At 40.1% G+C, this 21429-nt stretch overlaps 2 protein-coding genes across 2 annotated transcripts in view; one reads left to right on the forward strand and one right to left on the reverse strand.

The window, feature by feature from the left end:
• The first annotated feature begins 1090 nt into the window (after positions 1-1090).
• On the forward strand, positions 1091-17243 carry LOC103806044 (chromosome unknown open reading frame, human C18orf8). The gene is made up of 20 exons (XM_009078715.1): positions 1091-1150; positions 3087-3163; positions 4565-4649; positions 5008-5064; positions 6125-6211; positions 7425-7565; positions 9169-9272; positions 9754-9843; positions 10408-10513; positions 11813-11924; positions 12953-12997; positions 13410-13463; positions 13765-13893; positions 14245-14351; positions 15190-15309; positions 15493-15570; positions 15733-15837; positions 15922-15990; positions 16138-16363; positions 17051-17243. Exons 1-20 carry the CDS (start codon positions 1091-1093, stop codon positions 17128-17130), a joined length of 1932 nt encoding a protein of 643 aa, XP_009076963.1. The 3' UTR covers positions 17131-17243.
• The window catches only part of NPC1 (Niemann-Pick disease, type C1), a 22206-nt gene continuing 17905 nt past the window's right edge, over positions 17129-21429 (reverse strand). The window contains exons 22-25 of the mRNA XM_009078716.1: positions 20489-20720; positions 19334-19447; positions 18397-18559; positions 17129-17769 (exon numbers count right to left, since the gene is read on the reverse strand). Of these exons, the coding sequence (XP_009076964.1) occupies positions 17687-17769; positions 18397-18559; positions 19334-19447; positions 20489-20720 (592 nt within the window). The 3' untranslated portion in view covers positions 17129-17686. The remainder of the gene's footprint in view (positions 17770-18396; positions 18560-19333; positions 19448-20488; positions 20721-21429) is intronic.

A 21429-nucleotide genomic window follows, 5' to 3' on the forward strand; every position in this document is an offset into this window, starting at 1 on the left:
CCCTTTCCCTTTCCCTTCCCCTTCCCCCTCCCCTCCCCTGTTGTGTCTGGTTGTTCCCCTTCTTAGTGTTGCCTCGGGACTTGTCATCGTGCTAGAGGCAGTAGATTTTTTTGTAGATTTGTTGGGTTGAATTTTACCTGCCTCACCCTCCCTGTCGTAAGGTCTTTCTGGAATTCGTCAGAGGCAGCACTTTTCCTTTCTGTTTCAAGTGTCCCAGTGTGGCTGTCAAACTTTGTCACTTCACTGTTGGCTTAGTCTCCGTTCCCCCTTTTCAATTCCCAAAGTTCAACATGTCATAAAAAAATTAATATTTGTAGCTTTGCTTGTGGCTCAGACCTGAGTGGCCATTTCTTGGCTTTAGTGCTTTGAAACATCTTCTTAATATCCCCATGGGCTTCTGTGTATTCAGCTCAGTATAGCTAAAAGATTCACAGCCTGTCATGAGTGTTACATAGACGTGGATACATTTTACTGTCTAATTCCTGTAACTGCTCTGCAGCCTCAGCATTCACAGAGCCAAAACCTTCAAGCTTTCTTCCCCGTGTAGGTGGCATGGCTTGCCACATGTGGTGTGGACGTGATTAGTGGCGTGTTTGGAGAGGGGAGGAGTGTTTCTGGGATGTGTTTATTGTTGTTTTATTCTGATCAGAATGGTCACAGGATCATTTAGGTTGGAAAAGACCTCCAAGATCATCAAGTCCAACCTTTGACCAATCACCACCTTGTCAACTAGACTATAGCCTTAAGTGCCACATCCAGTCTTTTCATGAACACCTCCAGGGATGGTGACTCCACCACCTCCCTGGGCAGTCCATTCCAGTGTATAACAACCCTTTCTGTGAAGAAATTTCTCCTAATGTCCAACCTGAATCTCTCCTGGCATGGGTTGAAGCTATGTCCTCATGTCCTATCACTTCTTGCCTAGGAGAAGAGGTTGACCCCCCACCTTGCTGCAACCTCCTTTCAGGTAGTTGTAGAGGGTGATAAGGTCACCCTTGAGTCTTTTCTGGAGGCTAAACTCGCTCAGCCACTCCTCTTAGGTCTTACCCTCTGGACCCTTTGCCAGCTTCATTGCCCTTATCTGGACACGATGCAGCACCTCAAAGTCTTTCTTGTATTGAGGGGCCCAGAACGGGACACAATACTCAAGGTATGACCTCACCAGTGCCAAGTACAAGGGGACACTCTCTTCCCTAGTTCTGCTGACTATTTCTGATACAGGACAGGATGCCATTGGCCTTCTTGGCCACCTGGGCACACTGCTGGCTCATGTTTGGCACCCCCAGGTCCTTTTCCTCTGGGCAGCTTTCCAGCCATTTCTCCTTATAAACCATAATCTTTTACTTGCATTTTGAGGGCCAGCTGAAATACCCCATCAGGAGACACTATATCATAATGTGGATGAGATATAATGTATTGATTGTAAAGAGCTCACTTGAAAGGGACTTATTTCGAGCGTGAATTGAATTCTCCGTGTTTTCTTGCTGCTTTAAAATAGTTTAATTCCTGGTGTGTCTCTTAAGTCATTTGTAGCCAGCATTTCCATGACAGTTTCCCACGTGAGAGATCTGTCCTTGCTGTCTTCTCATCTTCCAGAGGTTAAGATCGTGTTGCCTTCATTTTCTATCTACATCAATACTAAAAATACTTATACTAAGTACTTATCCTTCTCGTAAGGCTGTAGGCTTGCTTGGAACTTGTAGTCTTGACACCTGTATTACTGCATGAGCATAGCACACCAGCAGCATGACGAATAGTACTGAGCTTTATCTGTTACCCTGAGACCTGGTCTGTGTGCTTAGTGCTTCTGCACATGCAACAGGTACAAATAAGGCATTTGCCTGACTCTCTTTTTCTAAGCTAGGTAAAGTTTGTAACAGCATGATTTTTTATATTTTTTTAACTTAATGTAATCTTATTCCAGCTCAGTAAGTGGTATAGCTGTAGAAGGGTTTTTTCCCCCTCTACTGTGCTCTCGTGAGTCCCCACCTGTGTACAGTTCTGGTGCCCTCAATGTGAGAAGGATATGGAACTGTTGGAGCAAGTCCAGAGGAGGCCACAAAGTTGATAAGAGGACCAGAGCATCTCCCCTGTGAAGACAGGCGGAGGAAGTTGGGGCTGTTCAGCCTGGAGAGGAGAAGGTTGTATGGAGACCTCATAGCAGCTGTTCAATATCTGAAGGGGATACAAGGGAGCTGGAGAGGGACTCCTTATTAGGAACTGCAATGATAGGACAATGGGCACTGGGTTCAAACTGTAGGAGAGGAAATTTAGGCTAGATATTAGGAAAATGCTTTTTCCTGTGAGGGTGGTAAGACACTGGCACAGGTTGCCCAGGGAGGTAGTGGATGCCCCAGCCCTGGTAGTCTTCAAAGCCAGGTTGGATGGAGCCTTGAGCAGCCTGGTCTGGTGAGGAGGTGTCCCTGCCCATGGCAGGGGGTTGGGACTAGATGATCTGTAAGGTCCATTTCAACCCCTAAAATTCTACGATTCTATGATACATATAGATGTGAAGTGGTGCTAAAGGAATTCTTTAAGTCGCTAGTGCATGTTGACTGAAACTTCTTGGGTACGTGCAGAACTGCAGATTACCATTAAACTATTCCTATCTAATAACACGTTCTTACAGGAGCAAGCTTCTGGGTCACTGAGTTGCACCTCTTTCCAACCCCCAAGCTGATTTCCTTTTTGGTTTAAACATTGCCCTGATGTGTCAGATACTTTTACTTGTACCTGACTTGAGAAAACGTGAACATAACAAAAAATAATACAGAAAAAAAAACATATAAGGGAAAAAAAGATGGAAGCTTGTAGGGATTTTACAGTTTTAACTCTTGCTCAGTAGTTCAGAATATGCCTACAAGACTCTTACATTACCATTGGAAACCTGTCAACTCTGAGTAAACTTGGAACTCCAGAGGCAGGAATTGATTATTTACTGAATCTTAGTGTCAACTGGCAGATCTATGGAAGCACAAAAATTGTGTCTAGTAAAAAAAATTGAAGGTGTGGCTTATAGAAGAAACACTATGTTAAGGTTATGGTTTTGAATGACTTAAAAATATGTTCAAAATGTTTTTTAATAGGTTTTTGCTGTTCGATCTGGTGGAGCTACAGGAGTTGTTGTTAAAGGTTTGGAGGATAGAAATCCAATTTCATTCAGGTAAGGCATCTTTGTCTTGGGATAGAATTGTGCAGTCTTAAAATTATGTGGTACTTAGTCCTGATCTACAGCAGTTCAGGCATAAAACTTATAAGTAGTGGTGATCATATTTCTATTTGTTCATAGATATAATTTTGCAGTTGAGGTGGTGTATTTTGCCCTCACAAATTTAGAGTCTTACAGGAGGAAAAAAAAGCTGTGGGTTTTTTCTTTTTGCAGACAATGTTTTTTAGAACATGCTGTACATGTGGGAGAGTATGGAGGTTAAACCTTGTGATTCCTACAGCAGCAATGACTTACCCAAGGATACAGTTTAGCAAGTTAAACAAAATGAAGTAAACTTTAATGTATAGAAAGCTGTAATTTCTGAATTTTATGCCTGTAATTCAAACACAATGTCCGAATCTGCATGTAGGTTTCTCACATTCTGTTCCTTTTTTAGTCTGAATTGGCTTCTTTTATATCTTTCATTTTGTGTGGAAACATTTTTTGCGGAATCTGGCAACAGAAAACTTTTAAATTTGTCCCTGTTAAGACCAATGGCTCTTTGGACTCTCCTGTCCATATGTAAGGAAGTATTCTTTTACTCCATATCAATCCAGATATGCATGAAGCAATTTGTACTCAGGGTGTGTTTGCTGTGATCTGTCAGGTACTACATAGGGCCTATCCTGAAAGTTGCTATTTTTAATTTACTGTTTTATTTGACTACCTTTGTCACAAATCCTGAGGGACCTGAAAGTACTTAGTGAACTTCATGATGTTCCACTATTTTCATGCTTGACTGTCTCATTCTCCCTTTGTCTGGACTTAATAACATATACTGGAAGTAGAACTGCCTTATTTGTGCCAGTTGAACTGATGCTTGTTTGCTAAGAATACATCTTTTATTTTTTTAATGCTGTGAAAACAGCCTCATTCACCCTTTAACATCAGAGATCCTTCCAGAGGGTGTGTCCTAATGAGTGAGTGGGCTTGTGAGTAATTAGCAGTAGTTCTGGAAGTAAAGGAGCTGGTTGCAGGATGTTGGTGAGTGTCACAGAACTCCAGACTCCCTGGGACAGAGCTGAGAATGCAGGTTTGAATAGTCCCACAGTCCTCCAGTTCCACACCACAGGCCAACAGAGCTGAGCATTTGTATTAACTGCAGGTGCTGATTTGTGTGACCTTAGCCACATTTCTGTAATGGATGTGTTCAGGACTTCTGAAGAGTGAGCTGCCATTATCATTCAGTCTGGGGTTTGAATCCATTACTGTCAGGCAGAGGTAATAATCTCTATTTGAAAGCATTTGCATAACACTTTTTTTCCTCTTTCATTGTCCTTTTGAGGGTACATTACAGAGTTCTGTAAGAAGCTGTTTCAGATGATACTTACGTAACTTCTGTTTCCTTCTGTATAGGATGGAAGACAAAGGAGAAGTAAAGTGCATCAAATTTTCCTTGGGGAACAAGATCCTGGCTGTGCAGAGAACTTTGAAGAGTGTGGTAAGAAACCTACACCCTGCAAATAGGGTGTTGAAGCTGGAAATCTTCTGCTTAGAGTACCAGAGTAGAAGTCTCTGAGACAAATGTTCAAGAGGTTTGGTGGCTAACAACAGCTGTGGTGAAAATGCCTCTATCATCCTGAGAGGCTGAACAGGCAACACTGTTGTCTTGCTGTTACCATCATTTAGGAAGAAGTGTAAGGGGGAGCTAATGCCCTGGGAGGGATGAAGTGGAAATAGTTTGTCATCTATATATCTTACTCATTAGTTTGATAAACTAATACCTGTTTTCTCATATCTGTATATGTAGCTTGTCTGTGGTTCATAATTGCTAATACACTCAATGGGTGTTTTTGCAGGATTTTTTGAATTTTATTCCAGATAGCCCTCAGCTAGAATATACACAGGAATGTAAGGTAAGTTAAATGCTCCAAGCTTTTATGCTGAAGTGAAATCTAATGGTAGTTATGCTGGTGACCTCTGCTCTACAAGTGAACTACTTGAGATACCATTCAAAACACTAACATGAAGTAAATGAGATATGTAGTTTAAATTGAGGTGGGAACAAAAAGGTATTAACAATACCATAAAAAACTTCTTGGCCTTGTGACTGTAATTCTTTCCTAGGAGGGAATGGAAATGCTGTGGAGGCAACAAATGTCAAGGTTTGGGAAGGATAAGAGACACAGTGCTGAAGATAGAGACAGTACTTAATATACAGCAATTATACTGATGACAGATATGTCACTGTGGATGTTTTACCCTAATTTCACTAAACACTAATAGTAAGCTATTACTAGTTTACATACTGTGTTTGATATTTTAATCAATCCTTCTAATTTTTGATGGTTATTTTACCAGAAACAAGTACCATTGTCATTGTTTGGTACTTTCCAACTTTGAGCTAAGGCAAATTACATTCTGGGGGAATAGAATGCTAAGGTAAATATTTATACATCTGATTTGCACAGATCCCTTTGTTTCTGTAGACTTTAAAGCTGAAGCACTGTCTGCTTCACTGTTTAGGGCTATGTATTCGACTAAACCATTCTAGCAAAGCATTTATGGGTAGTGTTCTGAGTGAAGTCCTGACAAATTTTTCTGCTTAGCCCTTAATTTCTCTCAACCTAAGGAACCTGCTTTTCAGGTCAGGAATTGGTCAAATTGGCAGCATAGTTTGAACCAGAAAAACTGACTTGTATTTAGGGTGAAGGTAAAATTTGGTTGTATAATAAACTTGTAAATCTTACATGTTGCCAAAAATCCAGGTCATATGGTAGTTGTGTTCATGTGGTTTTGGAAGTCTTTATAAAATGGACTATGCTTGCTGGGTGTCTGCTTGGCCAAAAGTGTTAACTCCAGAGACTGGATAACTAAATTGCCTTTGGTCTTGTGTTCATTATTTGGCAATGTTAGTTTATTTGACTAGTTAATTTTTCCAAGTAAAAGAGTGTTTGTTTGCTTGTTTGTTAAAAGACAAAGAATGCCAATATTCTAGGATTCTGCTGGACGAGTTCTACAGAAATTGTCTTCATCACAGATCAAGGAATTGAATTCTACCAGGTAATACAAATAACTCCCTTTGGGCATGTTTAGAGATGTGAAAATGTAAATCTGTTGCAGTATATTTGAATTCCTTTCTTCTCTCTCTCTCTCTCTCTCTCTCTTTAATTGAGCAAGTGCACTGCTGAAAAAAGAAATTCTGCCATTTGGTTTGCAGATTACAGATTTATTTTTTTTTTTGAGAAGAATACATTTTTGGGGCAGAGCAGATTTATCATTAACAGATTCAAAAACACTGTGTAAAGGAGTACTCAACTAAGCCTTGAGAACTCTAGATTAAGAGATGCTCTTGACTAGTATGGAAATAAGTATTTAAATGTAATGTGAAATAGCTCTTCATGCATAACAAATCAGCACTGGGGAGGATGTGTGCATGCTAAAATGTGGCAAAGAACACATAATTGACTACTAGTACTCCCTTCTGCAAACTGGCAGTTTTCTCCTATGCTGATATCATTGAGCTCCTATGTGTAGTGTGTAATTACTTTTGCACATGTTTTTAAAGATGTCTAATGAATAAAACCCTTTCTGACATTTATGGTGAGGGATATTTTAGGGCTTTCTCCAAAGCTGTGCACTTCCCAATAATTTCAGTCCTGGAGCTAAGACACAATGTTTCACATGCTTTCTTTGGTACTAGTTATTAGTGGTAATAGTAATTAACTGAAAAAAGCAGCATTATTTCTTGCTGATAGAGGGGGAAGATATATATATGTAGCGCATAAAAGCATTACGAATGTCAACTCTGCAGGTAAAAGGACCAAATCAAAGTAGTATTTTTGAAGGGAAGATATTTAAGCCCTTAAAATGCAGAGAATTGATTTATACAATGTCTTAGTTCTTCAAATAAAAAAAATAAAGGAAGCAAAGATACTGTAAGAACTTTTTAATAAAACTTCACTAGTTGTGTCAAGCTAGGTGCTTTCTCCATTATGGACAGAACTTGTACCCAGATCTGGATGAGTGGGAAGACACAGCACCTTTAAGCTCATTAGGATTTGAGGAGGATTTGTAGTGCATTCCCATAGCTACAGTAAATTGGGGCCTGAGCTGTAATTGTCAGGTTTCTGATTTTGAGTTGTTAGGTTTTTTTAATTTAATTTTTAGCTCTGTTTAGTTAACTGTTTCTCTCTTTAAATTCCTTACTAGTGGGTATTACCATTTATGCTTTTGGAATCCTGATGGTAATACAATGCTAATATTCTGTTTCCAGGTATTGCCAGAGAAACGAAGTTTAAAACTTCTGAAGAATCAGAGTATTAATGTCAACTGGTACATGTATTGTCCGGAGAGCTCTGTTATCCTTCTTTCAACCACTGTCCTTGGCAATGTCCTGCAGCCATTCTATTTCAAGGTAAAGGGATATGTTCCATACTTTCCATTTGGTATGCTTCCTTTTCTTAAGCTGCTTCTGCACTGAAATGTTCTATTGCTGCTCCTGGATTTATTTGAAGAGGTGCACAGGTTCACAGCCTTGTATGACAATAGGCAGCTCTATAAGGTAGTTCCTAGGGAATGGCTTAAAATTAAGTAATTTGCTCTTTCTTGCATCCTCTTTGAAAAGAGGTGTGTCCAGCTAAGGTTAGACAGTTGAGAAAGGAAAGAAAAAATTGGTGATTGAATATTTTACAACTTGAATATCTTTCAAGAAATATTTTTTTTCACTTAAATAGGTATAATTTCCTTTTAATGGGAATACTGCACTCTGTAGTAGGATAAAGAAAAAAACGAGGGCCTTTTATTTGTGATCATAATTACAACCTGCCAAATGTGAACGGATGAAAAAGGGAAAAGGTTGTGCTTAAGGAACAGCTGTTGTCCCAAGCACCAGAGGGCTTTGTTTGCACTATTTATTATTTCTCTTGGTGTTCTTCCCTGTGGAGAACACTTAGAGTTACTGGGAAAATATTTCTGTCTCGGCAAAAACTGTGTAGTGAAAAGTAGAATCTGTTCAAGTTAACCTTGCATCAGATGATTTAAAAAAATGAAGAAAAGAACTTGAGCATTTGTCTTGCTCCTATCAAAGGATTAGGAAGATTTCTGTGGTAGTCTGGGGGAAGAGCTTAAAACCAGCTTATTCAAATGGGTTGGTGTTAATCTTGTGTAGGGTCTGTGCTGGATCCTGAAATGATGTTCTCTTAGGTGAATGGGTGGAACCTACTACTGAGCCTCTCAGGGTTTTTTTGACAGCTTAGGTTACTCTTCCTCCTCTGTGACTTTTTTTTGTCAAATTGTAGGTGAAGCTAAGTAATTTTGATTCAGAAGGTAATATTTAAAGATGTCCTGAGAAGTGTACTGTACTGAAATAATACTTGCAAATAGAGCTCTAGCAAAGGAAATAGTTCTGTAGTGTTCACACTTCACATTCAAGAATGAATTAATGAGAATGGGAAGTGAACTTCAGAAGAAGCTTTGGAAACTCTGAAAAATTCCTTAAATATAAATTCCATAGAAAAGAGGAAGAGGAGAGAGGAAATCTTGGGCAGGAGCAGGGGTGTGCTCTAAGGATAAGGCAGATTATGGAGTAAGCAGGAACAAAAGGAGGCTGTGACTGGTAGGAGGTACTGATATTTTCCCCCTTCCCAGTAAGCAGTTATTTAAAAGTTGGAGTATATCCTTTGCTCAAAGAGAGAAAGAACGTTAAGACAGCTGCTGTCTGAGATGTCCAGGCCAATTGCACATGGGGTGTGCATACAAATTTGTCTTGACTCAATGAAAATAGAAATATTTGTCTAGCTGAACCTGATGTTACAAAAGCGTGGATGGAGCTGCTGAAGTTGTAATAGCAGGAGTATGTGTTTAGAATTTTACCCTCGGAGGCTTCTTGGGCGAGTGGAAAATCCTTTCTGTTCGGCTGTAAGCACTCTTCGCCTCGTGGGGGCGCTGTTGGCACGGCCGTGGAGGCTCGAGGCCTCTCCGGTTCAGGTCTTTACAGGTCCTGCTTTGCTGTTTTACAGAGTGGGACAATGGCAAAACTGTCAAAATTTGAAATTGAGTTATCTGCAGCACCCAAGTCATCCAAGCTCAGCCTTTCTGAAAGAGACATTGCTATGGCTACAATGTAGGTATCCAACTCATCAGGTCTTGCTTGGGAAGATAGGACAGTTTGGGAGTGCTGAGAGAAGACAAGAACATTAACATGGTTGCACTTGTTTCTTGTTTGAGCAGTGCTCTTGCTTTAAAGTGCTTCAGTTACTGCCTTGAACAATGCATCTAAGCAACCCTCTTGGGGCAAGGTGGGGAGGGGAACAAACTGAGAAGTCTTATGTGAAATTGCTCTTGATTAGTACAGACGTTTTGAGAGTCCTTCATTTTTTAAAAAATTGATAATTTGACAGAGGAGTTGTTCATAGATGCCTAACTTGCATGAGTATAGGCCATACATTATAATTTATCAAGTACTGTTCTGGTCTTTCGGTTTTAATTAAATGGTTACCTGACTTAGGTAATCTCCTATCTCCTGTTACCATAAAATGTATGGGTCTAACAGACTGGTAGAGCTCTTAATTGAAAATAATGCTTTACTCCTGTTTTCTTGTTAGATATGGGCAGCTTTATGTTCTCTATTTGAGGCATCACTCAAGGACTTCCAACAGTACGGGAGCAGAAGTAGTCCTCTATCACTTACCCAGGTAAAAGCAGAATGAAGAACATTTATTCATCCTGCTGGGATGGGGAAGAGAACCAGAGAAAGGTAAAACTCGTAGGTTGAGATGAGAACAGTTTAATAAGTGAAATAAATAAAAACTAAGAGTAGTAATGAAAAGCAGAGGAAGGAATAACACCACACAATACAGTTGCTCAGGACTCAGCCTGTCCCTGAGGAGCAGTCAGTGCTTCCTGGCCAACCTCCTCCAGTTTATATACTGCGCGTGATGCCCTATGGTATGGAATATCCCTTTGATCAGTTCAGGTCCACTGTCCTGGGCGTGCTTCTCCCAGCTTCTTGCACACCTGCTCAGTGGCAGAGCATGGGAAACTGAGAAGTCCTTGACTTGGGGTAAGCACTGCTTAGCAACAACTAAAACATCAGTGTGTTATCAGCATTATTGTCATAGTGAATCCAAAACACAGCACTTTACCGGCTACTAGGAAGAAAATAAACTGACTTCCAGAAAAACCAGGACAAAGAGACATCTGCTTTTGTAGTCAAAACAGGCTTACTGACCAGTTCTCATCTCTGTCTGTTTCCATAGAGAGGGCTCCTGCAAGAAGACACATATTTTAAAGCTGAACAGAACTGGGAAGTTTGCGCTGAATGTGGTGGATAACTTGGTGGTAGTACATCATCAGGATACTGAGGTCTGATTGATTTATATTATGTCATGCCAAAACTTTTAAAAGTTATGGGCACATTTTAGTAGCACAAAAGTATTTTTCTATGTGCTTAGTTTTGCCAAAATCCAGAGTATTTGCAGGGACAAAACCATAACAGTATAAGAGATTCAAATTTATTCTTTTACCTTGTTGGGCTAACATTTACATTTAATCATTAATGGCTGTTTTCTCATATACTCCCTTTTTTGCTTCTTGTTACTTTCTTATGATACTCTGCTGCTGCACTGTGTAGGCTTTTAAGACATTATACAAAAGAGGCAGAGTTAAATTGGATACTAAATTATTAATCCTGGGAAACTTCTCATATCACAAACATTTGAATGATATGTTTTTGTGACACAAACTTATCCTTTAGTCTGAAGGCCTGGATCTATAAAAACTTCTATGAACACAAACCTTCATATGCATAGGGTAGCCTGTCTGTAGTCTCAGTAGCAAGACCTGGTCAGTGCTAAAGCTAAAGTGGTACCTTGCTCTGAACTTGTGGAAAGGGTTTGACTTCTTGTATTCTCTTGGCCAGCTTAAAAATCTGGGGCACATTACCTCCTTAGGATGGTTAGTTGATGTTTCAGTTATATTTCATTTAATTCTACACATTAGCATTTAACCCAGAGCACTTAGTCTCCAGCATTTTGGCCAAGCTCTAAACATGGCTATATAGACACAGAAGGCATTCAGTTTAACTTTGGGAGACACCAGTAGCTAAAGTCAAGTTTCATTAGCACTGAAAGCAAACCTGTTTTCCATGGTGGCATGTACAAAGTAGAAGTGTTAGTGACCTAAGCGGAACAATACTGAATGACAGAAGTATGAGGATGTCATAGGAGGATGCATGATTTTCCTCAGTTTCTAGCATCCATAACTAAGCAGGGAATTTGACACAAATGTCAAAAAGTCACATGATGTGTAAGACAGACTCAGAGACGCTTTTTCCTGAGGCTGGTAGTGACAGTTCAGGGGGTGATGGTTTGAAACTGAAGAAGGGTAGATTTAGATTGGATAGAAGAAATAAACTTTTCACAGTGAGGGTGGTGAGACCCTGTAACAGGTCGTGCAGGGAAGCTGGAATTGTTCAAGGCCAGGTTCAATGAGGCCTTGAGCAGTCTGATCAGGCAAAGATGTCCCTACCCACGATATATCCCTTCCAACCCAAACCATTCGATGATTCTAATGGAGAATACAAGATGGAAACATGAAAAAACAGCCTGAATACATGTAAATGGGTGGTAACTGTGAATACTAATTTCCTCTTTTTAATTGCAGACTTCAGTTATATTTGACATCAAACTAAAAGGAGATTTCGATGGGTCCACTACTATCCATCAGTTTGTACTTCCACCTCGGTCAATACAGCCCTATCAAATACCTGTAGCAGGTAGGACCACTATATAATGAATATTCTAACACTTGCCAAGAGTATCTAAATGTAACAGGTAGTGTACAGGAATGCTTCAGTTGTTGGGATGCTGGTTACTAACACATCAATGTTAGGAGGAAGGGAAGAAGGAATTGTACATAAATGTGTTCCAGGAACATAAATGCCTACTACAGAAGCATAAGAGGTGCTGTTTAAGGTGCATACTTTCCATAGTATTTTGCTTTTACACTTGAAAATTACTGGGTTTGGTTTTTTTTTTTTTGTTACAGCTATAAAAGTTTGTGCGCTCAAAAGCACTTCCTGCTTTTCTGGCTTATGTCATGACTATGTGACTTAGGGAGTTAAATTGAGGCTGAAAGATAATTAAGTTTGGGACCAGCTAAGAAGTAATGCTAAGATCAGTGTTAGGACTTAAAACACTTAGATTCTTCTTCTTGGTCTACCTTTCTGTTCTTCTGTCCTAGACATGTAACAGGTAATTACCCTCAAGCTGGAAGTAGCTAGAAATAGTCTGAGCATAGTTTCAGCAGCAGATGGTGAAGCAATCAGGTTCCCTTTGTAGAAGAAAAGCTGCTTCTGTAGGTATGATTGCACCTTGAAAGCTCTTCAGCATCTAACAGCATGTGTGACTGATAAATTGTGAAGCAGAGATTTGTATTGAACAAGAGTTAGGATCAGAATGCACAAACTACTCTTCCTTCCAAAGAAACTCAAGCGATTACATACAAATACAGAAAACAGAGTCTGCGTACTTAGAATTATAGTACTAGAGCTGGAATACTTCCACAGGCATTATTTCACTTGGCTGAAAACCAAAACAATCATGTTTTGAAAAATGTGTTTGCCTTCTCAGTGTCAGATTTTCTTTGTACAAAATCTGGCTACAGAAATGGGTCTCTGTTTATGACTACATATACAAGGTTTCGTACAATCCATACCTGCCATTTCAATGTACGAGTGTAGTTTGTTAGTGTAGGAGAGTTGCCAGAGTACTCTTGTTCTTCACCTGTTATTTTTTTATGCAGGTCCAGCTTCTGTGACGAGTCAGTCTCCTGTTCCATGTAAACTCTGTATCCTTTAAGTCTTCTGCAAGTGTAAGAGCCTCATTCCATGTGTCAAGCATGGAAGAACCTAGCATTGATTACCTTGGCCCCTTAAGTGCAGCTTTAGCTGATAATGCATATGTACTTCAAGACAAAATAATATTTTTCCTAACAGAATAATACTTTCATAGGAGTTGTAAATATGAAATTTAGTATACCACCACATTTCTTGGTCATTTGAGACATATGTATGAAATTACTGAATAGATACACCATGAAATGGAAGATATAATTCCAAGAACGTGGTTCAAAACCTCACAAGTGAAAGTTACAGTAAGTGAAAGTATGGTAATGGGATCTGCTTCTGCACAGTAATGTGAATTCAGTAGCAACAGTTTAGAATCAACATGAATATGTATGTTAAAACTTTAACATTTAGATTCTTCTTCCTGGATTGTCTTTCAACCTGATATTATCATCAGTGCAAGTGAAGGTAAGTAGTGAGCTCTTGGGCTTTACTATGTTCAGTGTCAGAGTGGCTAGTTCATACCTTTGGTGCACAAAGCAGCTTAAAACACAGTGACTGAGCAGATGTGACTAGTAAACTGGCTGCTCGTGGTAGTGATAACTGAGGATGACACTATCTTTACTACAACTTTTCAAGGGTAGTGCTGCTCTAAAACATAGAAAGGCAAATAATAATCTAGATATGTTTTCAATTAAAGATGGAAAAGTTGGATATCTAAGGTATACTATATAAGGCAATTCACTTTGTTTTACTCCTTCAAATCAAGGTTACCTCTGGAGTCTTCAAGTGAAACTTGAACCTGTAGTTAACCTCCTGCTAGATAAAGGAAAACTAATGGATTTCCTTCTCCAAAGAAAGGAATGCAAAATGGTTATCCTGTCTGTATGCTCTCAAAGTAAGTTCAAGTGCATTGTCTGTATCTTAAAAGTAGAATACTGGTTATGCATAAATACACAAGTTAGCAGGGCTGTTCTTAGGTTTGTGATCACCTCTGAAGGCTAGCTTGGTCCTGTAAGGTGGCATTTGTCTAGATGACCCTCAGTCACCATTCTAAAGGAACTACCGAACAGCAGAAAAAGATTCTACTCCCCTCCCCACTTTTATTCAAATACATCTGACATGACTGAAAGTGTTTCCTAACAAGCTTAGAATTAAGTTTAGAGTAGAGATCACGTTTTGAAAAAGGCAACATTAAACCCCCTGGTTATTTCTCCTCATAGTTCTTTTTTTCTTTTTATCTTTTCAGTGCTCAGTGAGCCAGAAAGGGGATCACTGTCTGTGATTGCAACTGTTTTTGACAAACTGAATCATGAATATAAGAAGTACTTGGAAGCTGAGCAAAGCTATACTATGGTAAACCATGTTAGCTACAGCAGCTTACAGGGACAGGATGATGCTGTTTGTATTTCAGCTTGCATCATGGTGAAGGCATGCACTTTTCTACTTAGGAAATTTGGGCTTACCCCAAGGTCCTGGCTGCCTCAGGCTCACAGTAGAAGTCTACTCTGCAACGTGCACTAAGACCCCCACTTAGCACTCTGGCATGGCAGGTGCTGCATAGCTCATCTCCAGGGTGATGAGTAACATATCCCAGTGCTTGAAAACAAGAAGAGGGGAGCAGCTCAGAAAGCAACTTTGAATTTGTAGCTACCACCTTAGTTTCCAAACCACTGATTTCACTGCACACTGCATCACTCACTGCACAACATAGGCAGCCCTGATGCATCTCAAACACTAACTCAAGAGTACAGCCACATACTCAAAATCCTTCTGAATCCTGAGGGCCTGTGTCAGTGTAGCAAGTTTGATTAATCTCCTGGCTTTGAGGTATATAGTAGCAGCTGCATTTACATAACTTTAAAAAGCAGTTTTAAATATCATAGAATCATAGAATTTAAGGGTTGGAATGGACCTTACAGATCATCTAGTCCCAACCCTCCCTGCCGTGTGCAGGGACACCTCCCACTAACTAGGCCAGGTTGCTCAAGGCCTCATTTCATATGAAAGCCCCCACTGAACAAGATGCATCTAGTATAACATGACCACAGCTGTGAATTTCCTCATTAACAAAACATGTCCATAGTTATGTTTCCACTGGAAAAGTCTACAGCTGAGACTGATTAGAACTGTGCTACAACACTAGTTTTCTTTAAAAAACAAAAAAGACGACCTTTTTTCTCTTCTCTTCCAGGTGGTAGAAACAGGCCTGAGTAGAAGTAATCCTCTCCTGAAACGTCCTGTCCGCACTCAAGCGGTTATTGACCAGTCTGACATGTACACACATGTTTTATCTGTATTTACAGAGAAGAAGGTAAGTTAACTTTTAAGTGCTAGTTTGGCAGCAGTCTCAGAGCAGCCAACATTAAGCTGACTGCTTGAAATAGACTGCAGAAGGCTTTGTCAGGATTAGGATATTTTGATGTCCATTCTTACAGGGTGGTCATTAACAGAGAAGCTATGCAAGTTCCACCTAACACTTTTTCTTCTTGTCCAGGAAGCCCCTCATAAGTTCACTATAGCAGTCTTAATGGAATACATTCGCTCTCTCAACCAGTTCCAGATTGCAGTTCAGGTAAATCACTTACATACCAAGTATATGGCCCCATTCCCTAAAATTATGTGGAGTTTTAGACATGTGACCAACACTAGACTTAGCCCTATACAATACTGCCTTTTAGATTGTAAAAACTGGTGTAGATACATACCTCTGATAGTCTTCTTCCTGCATTCACAGCACTACTTGTATGAGCTGGTCATCAAAACCCTTGTTCAACACAACTTGTTCTACATGCTCCATCAGTTTCTGCAGTACCATGTGCTCAGTGACTCCAAGCCTTTGGTATGTAAGCCAAGATGCTTCAATAAGCTAGTGATACAGGTGGGAAGTCTTCAGCATTTTAAGGTATGTCTGCTTTTGCCCTAGGCTTGTCTCTTACTGTCCCTGGAAAGCATTTACCCTCCTGCACATCAGCTCTCACTGGACATGTTAAAAGTAAGCATTTCTGCATATAATAACTCCATGTCACATGTGGGTTAGACTGGTCAAACAGCTTCCCTGGCCAAGCTTGAAGTGACTAGCTAGAATCTGTCATTTGCATTCATTAGAATCACAGTCTTACAGCTGTGCTTGACTTCACAGAGACTTTCCACAGCAAATGATGAAATAGTGGAAGTTCTGTTGTCCAAACACCAAGTTTTGGCTGCCTTGAGATTCATCAGGGGTATTGGAGGACATGACAGCATTTCAGCTCGCAAATTCCTCGATGCAGCAAAGCAAGCAGATGACGACATGCTCTTCTACACCATATTTCGGTTCTTTGAGCAAAGAAACCAGCGGTTACGAGGAAACCCCAGTTTCACACCAGGTAAGCAATACACAGTTTGACCAAACACAACCAGGACTTGTTTCACTTCCAATCCAGTTGAGTCTGTATTAGAAGATAAAACTCTTGGTGCATTTTAGTCTATATTTTAGACATAAAAGGTAAAGTTAAATATAAAAAGTTAAGCATAGTTCCAAATTCATTTGTCTTAACCCTTTGTATACTGCACCCAAGAATAAAGAGACTGAGCCAAACAGGAACTTGCAGATTAACAAACCTGTTTGACTTGCAGTTGCTCCAGCTAGTGCTTTCTCCTGAAGTCAGCAACGAGGTCATGAAATCTTTGAGTTCAGTTGTGTGTTTCCATAAATTACAAAAAATTCAAGGCCTGCTTACAAGGTTTCTCTTATTTTAAAAGCCAGCCTAAGCTGCTTGCATCAGCAACATGTTTGTAATCATCAGACAGGGTCACACTCCAAGATCTTGTATCTTGACAATAAAGGGCTCTCATGGATATGAATCTGCTGGTTAGATCCAGGAAAACTAGATAAACATCTGCTCCACCACAAGAATACCTTGGTATTCCACTGCTTTATATTTGTTAAATTCCTGCACTCAAAGGCATTAAAGATAAGAATTAGTACTAATAAATTAAGACCAGTAAAACTACAAAATCTTGGTTCTCAGTTTCAGAGTTGTAAAGTGAACATCCACTTTTGTCTCCCTTAGGTGAGCACTGTGAAGAACATGTCACCTTCTTCAAACAAGTTTTTGGAGAACAAGCTCTCATGAAGCCCACAACGTTCTGAAAGACTCTTCCACTGAAATGTATAAACTTAATTTATTGCATTTAAGTAGATTTTTGAACTACAAAATTGCTATTTTATAATAAAGTATATACAAGACATTTTGGCAAATAGTACTAAAAATATTACAACTTGTGATGGCTTCCCCCTAAAAATAGAGACAAAAATTGCATTGACCTGCATTTAAAATAGTGTCAGTGGTTTAGCAGTCCATTCTCATACACATCACCTCAATTTCATTGACAAAATGCTATTCAACTCTCAAGACAGCTGGTTTAGGCTTCTAGAAGAAAAAGATGCAACCTCTTGAAAACAGAAGTGGTTTAGTAATCTTATTAACACATCTAGTTTTAATAATACTGTTACTTGAGCCACACATAGCACTTCCTGAGTTTAAAGCTATTTCTGAAGCTGCAGCTGGTATCTTCTAGTTGAATCTGTGCAGGAGTCAAGTCAGTGGTGGTTACAGTGTGATAGTCATAGAACATTGCTGTGCTTCAGTTCTTAAAGAGTTGGGCCTAAGCCACAGTTCATAGAGTCCACTGAACACTGTTAAAAACTAGAAGTAGAGGAGTCTCTCTTGTTCTGTGCCTCTGGTCCTCTCTTGTGCAGCACGAGTTTTAGCTTTATTTACTGATGGGCCTGAGAGAGAGAACACAAAGTTATTCCCAAGTCTCAACATCACAGCTGATCAGCCAGCCATCAGGAAGCGTGCGTGATCTTAGTTGTCTAGGTCCACCTTAACACCCAGAAACATGCCTCACTCAGCTACTAATAGCTGTCAGCAGCAGCAAGGGCAGCAGCAGCTGAATACCTATCACTCTTAACCCCATTAAGTATGGCTCAGTCTATTTTTAAGAGCTATACTATACACATGTATTTCCAAATTCAACAGGACAGCTCTTGGCCCATCCTTGCTGCAAAGCAGGATTGCTTGTGCAAACACAGGAACAGTGTCTCACATCCACCATCCCGGTCCCAGGTTGAGACATGCTAATTGTGCTGTCTGTGAGCCACATAAGCCCAACCAGTCACCTCCACAAAGCACAGCAAAGTGCAGGGCAGGCTGTGGTTGCTTCACTTCAGTATGCCTGCAACAGTGAGCCTGCACTGCCACCAGCCAGCCCTTGCTTTCCAGCAGTCTGGCTACTTGAATGACAAGGGCTTCTCATCTTTGCAGTCCTTTCCATGTCACAAAAAAAGGTGTCCACAGGCAGCTATACCCATTTTTATTTGAAGTATGGTTCAGAGCAGACTGTCACATCTTACCTATGTAACTAAGCAGAACTGGAAGAAATATTAGTCCATGTGTTGCTCCCAGCACAACCATAGCTAGATACATCCTGAAGTAGAACACCTTGAAGATTTGAGATTTGGAAAAAGCCAGTACTACAATTCCGCCAAATTTGGTCAGTGTGATACCACTGAAAACCTGTTGATTAAAAAAAAAAAAGTGTTTAAATGGCAAGTAAGGCTTTAGGTAATTCATTTGGTTCAAGTATTTAACATTTGGTAAATTTCTTATGTAATATGAGGCTCCTATATGCAGTATACTTTCTTTCCTGTTAGTCCTTAGAACCAAATCCACTCAGAAGTTTGTCTTTTAGTCCCATGGGGCAGGCTTAGTATGATTAAAAATCCACTCTGATCTGTGCAGATACCTAGTTTAATTTTTATTTCAGGCAGATACAGATGAAAGCTATTACTTGAAGTAACTCACAGTGAAGTTTCTTACCTGGGTCCAGTACACACATCACCAGAACAGTCCATTACCACTCCATCCAGGTCACTTAAAAAAGTGACATGACAGTACTGCCTAAACACTAAGCCCTGCTTGTGTTGCCAAAGCTCCAACTGCATCCCATATTCAAAACAGCCTTGCTTAGTCACCGCTGAGTATTTGGAAAAAAGAAGCATTTAAACTTTAATGGGACAATTTGAGGTTTATCCAAACTACTAGTTCAGCTAAAGCTTTTAGCTCTTCTCTACTATTAGGTAGTAGTAACAGATAAAAAAAAATAAAATAAAAAAAAATCAGTATTCATCACCTCTAGTACTAGTAGAAGCCTAGGCTGACCTTTAAGTATTCCAAAAGGAAAAGCCAAGGCCATTTTTATGACTTAAGATTGTCTGTAATATTTCTTTAGAAAATGGTGAAGTTGCAACTTTGCTACGTGTTCCCCCTCCTAATGTATTAGATACTTACTGAACTGCCCATGTGAGACAGAGCTTCTTCAGCACGCTCTACTCTACTGCCCTTAGTGCTAACAGTGAACGCTCTTGTCACGTGACTGCAGAATTCCACAGCGATACCACAACTCTGAAGAGCGAAAGGAAAAATACAGGAAAGCATCATTTAGATGAGCACTCTGATGGCAAGGTCTCTGCTCAGAACTGTGGACAGGCTAGAGAGGTTCGAGCAGCTGTGAGCAGATCCCAGGGTTAAAATACCATGGGAAGTTACAAGGCTCAGTGTTAGGTGTTCCAGAGGCTGCTGCAGGTACTGTATGGTTTTCTACTGCCAGCCATTACTAACAATTAAACAGGAAGCAGAATATGAGTTTGTTTTGAAGGTCAAAAGTTTCTTGACTTTGAAGTAAGCTGGCTTCAATACAGTGCCTGCAGTGAACATTGAACACTAAAGTCAGTTAAGAGCTATTAGCTGCAATAACACTGCTTTAGAATAACACTCAATATACATCTTGATTTGATACCATGACAGTTCAGCTGATTAGTCATTTACAACACTGACTGAACAGTTGGCTAATCTTAGGTTTATCTAGCAGGTAGATTTGCTTAAACATACACCTAAGTTGTAATGTGGGCCAATAGTTTACTCTTGTAACTTTCTCAGACCTTCCACAAATCTCTAGAGCACAGTAAGGCAGAGTAACTAACAGCTGCTTGCTGGAGCTAGTGCCTTGGTGAAACACTCCAGAACTCTGCCCAAATGGTTTCATTCATTTATGCAGGAACACTACTGGTGCTGCACATCCCAGATCTGTAGAACATACATAGAGCAGAAGCCCTAACGCAAACCTGTGTATCCTCACCTTAGGCATGAACAACCTCCACTGATGTGGAGCAGCACCTAGTCTACATGCAGCAATATGACTGTTGCTGCAGAACAGAAGTGACCACCACCAGATGCAGTATGGCTTACAGTATCTTATCAGTACTAGGCCTAATTGTCAGAATTAGGCTGTTTTCTCTGAATCTCCTAGATGTATTAAGATAGTTCCACTACTGTTCAAATGCCTGTCAAAGTTGAGTAGCAAAATAGGTATACACTCATGATACTGAGCCGTAGGACACTGAACTGGTGAAGACTTAGAAGCAGAGGGATATCTTGTTGACTTACCATGACAAGATTTACTAGTGAAACTGCATTCAAGCTGATGCCCCAGAGCCACATCACTCCAAACATGTTGATGATTATCATCGCAATAGTTATTGAAACTACAACAGCAGCCCATACTTCAAAACCAAGCAGCACACTTGTCACTATAAATATTGACCCCAAGGAGACGCAGAGGTTAAAGATAGCATCGTGCACAATTGTCAGGTACTGCTCATAGAAGACATAGAATACACTGTGGAAAGAAGAGAAGTTGTCATTAGCCATCTTGCCTCTTATATGCTAATATTAGATTAGCTTCTGTACTAAAGATAAAGTGGTTCCCCCCTGACAGAACTCACCACCAGGAACTGGCTTCCTGGTATCAGTGGCATGACTCCTACAGAATGCTGGCTGTTATGTGACAACTCCTCACTCACACATCAAATAAAGGCTGTATCTGGAAGTCAGGGTAATTCCCAAACTTCAATAAAAGCAGCTACAGTAGATACCAGAAGGTAGGTCCTCGGATCCATTGTGGCATCTGCAGGAGCTACTGCAGAAGGACCATAAGCACGGCTAGGATTCTTTGATAGACATACCAATTCCAACTCAGTCACTGCTGCATTTGCTTTACTTCTAAATAATTTCAAGCCAATACATGCACATTACAGCCTGCAACTACCCAGGCCAACATATCTGCTGAAGTTAGAACTACTAAACCCTACTATGAAAGCTAGGAAGTACCTGAAATGGAGCCAGAGCTACCTTAGCAGTGAAGGACAGGTTTCCTGATTTTAAAATGTTAAGGGGTTGGAATGGACCTTGAAGATCATCTAGTTCCAATTCCCCTGCCATAGACAAGGACACTTTTCACTAAACCAGGTTGCTCAAAGCCCCACTCAACCTGGCCTTGAACAATCCCAGGGATAGGGCATCCACAGCCTCTCTGGGCAACCTGCTCC

Source organism: Acanthisitta chloris, unplaced genomic scaffold (assembly GCF_000695815.1).
Source record: "Acanthisitta chloris isolate BGI_N310 unplaced genomic scaffold, ASM69581v1 scaffold1967, whole genome shotgun sequence".
In the NCBI taxonomy this organism is placed as follows: Eukaryota; Metazoa; Chordata; class Aves; order Passeriformes; family Acanthisittidae; genus Acanthisitta; species Acanthisitta chloris.

What these genes read in the sequence shown, in the direction of transcription:
- LOC103806044 (XM_009078715.1), top strand. Translation starts at nt 1,091, where the DNA reads ATGCAGCACCTCAAAGTCTTTCTTGTATTGAGGGGCCCAGAACGGGAC. An exon ending in TACATCATCAGGATACTGAG is followed by an intron (nt 10,514 to 11,812) that starts GTCTGATTGATT and finishes TTTTAATTGCAG; the next exon opens with ACTTCAGTTATATTTGACAT. An exon ending in TCAGTGACTCCAAGCCTTTG is followed by an intron (nt 15,838 to 15,921) that starts GTATGTAAGCCA and finishes CTTTTGCCCTAG; the next exon opens with GCTTGTCTCTTACTGTCCCT.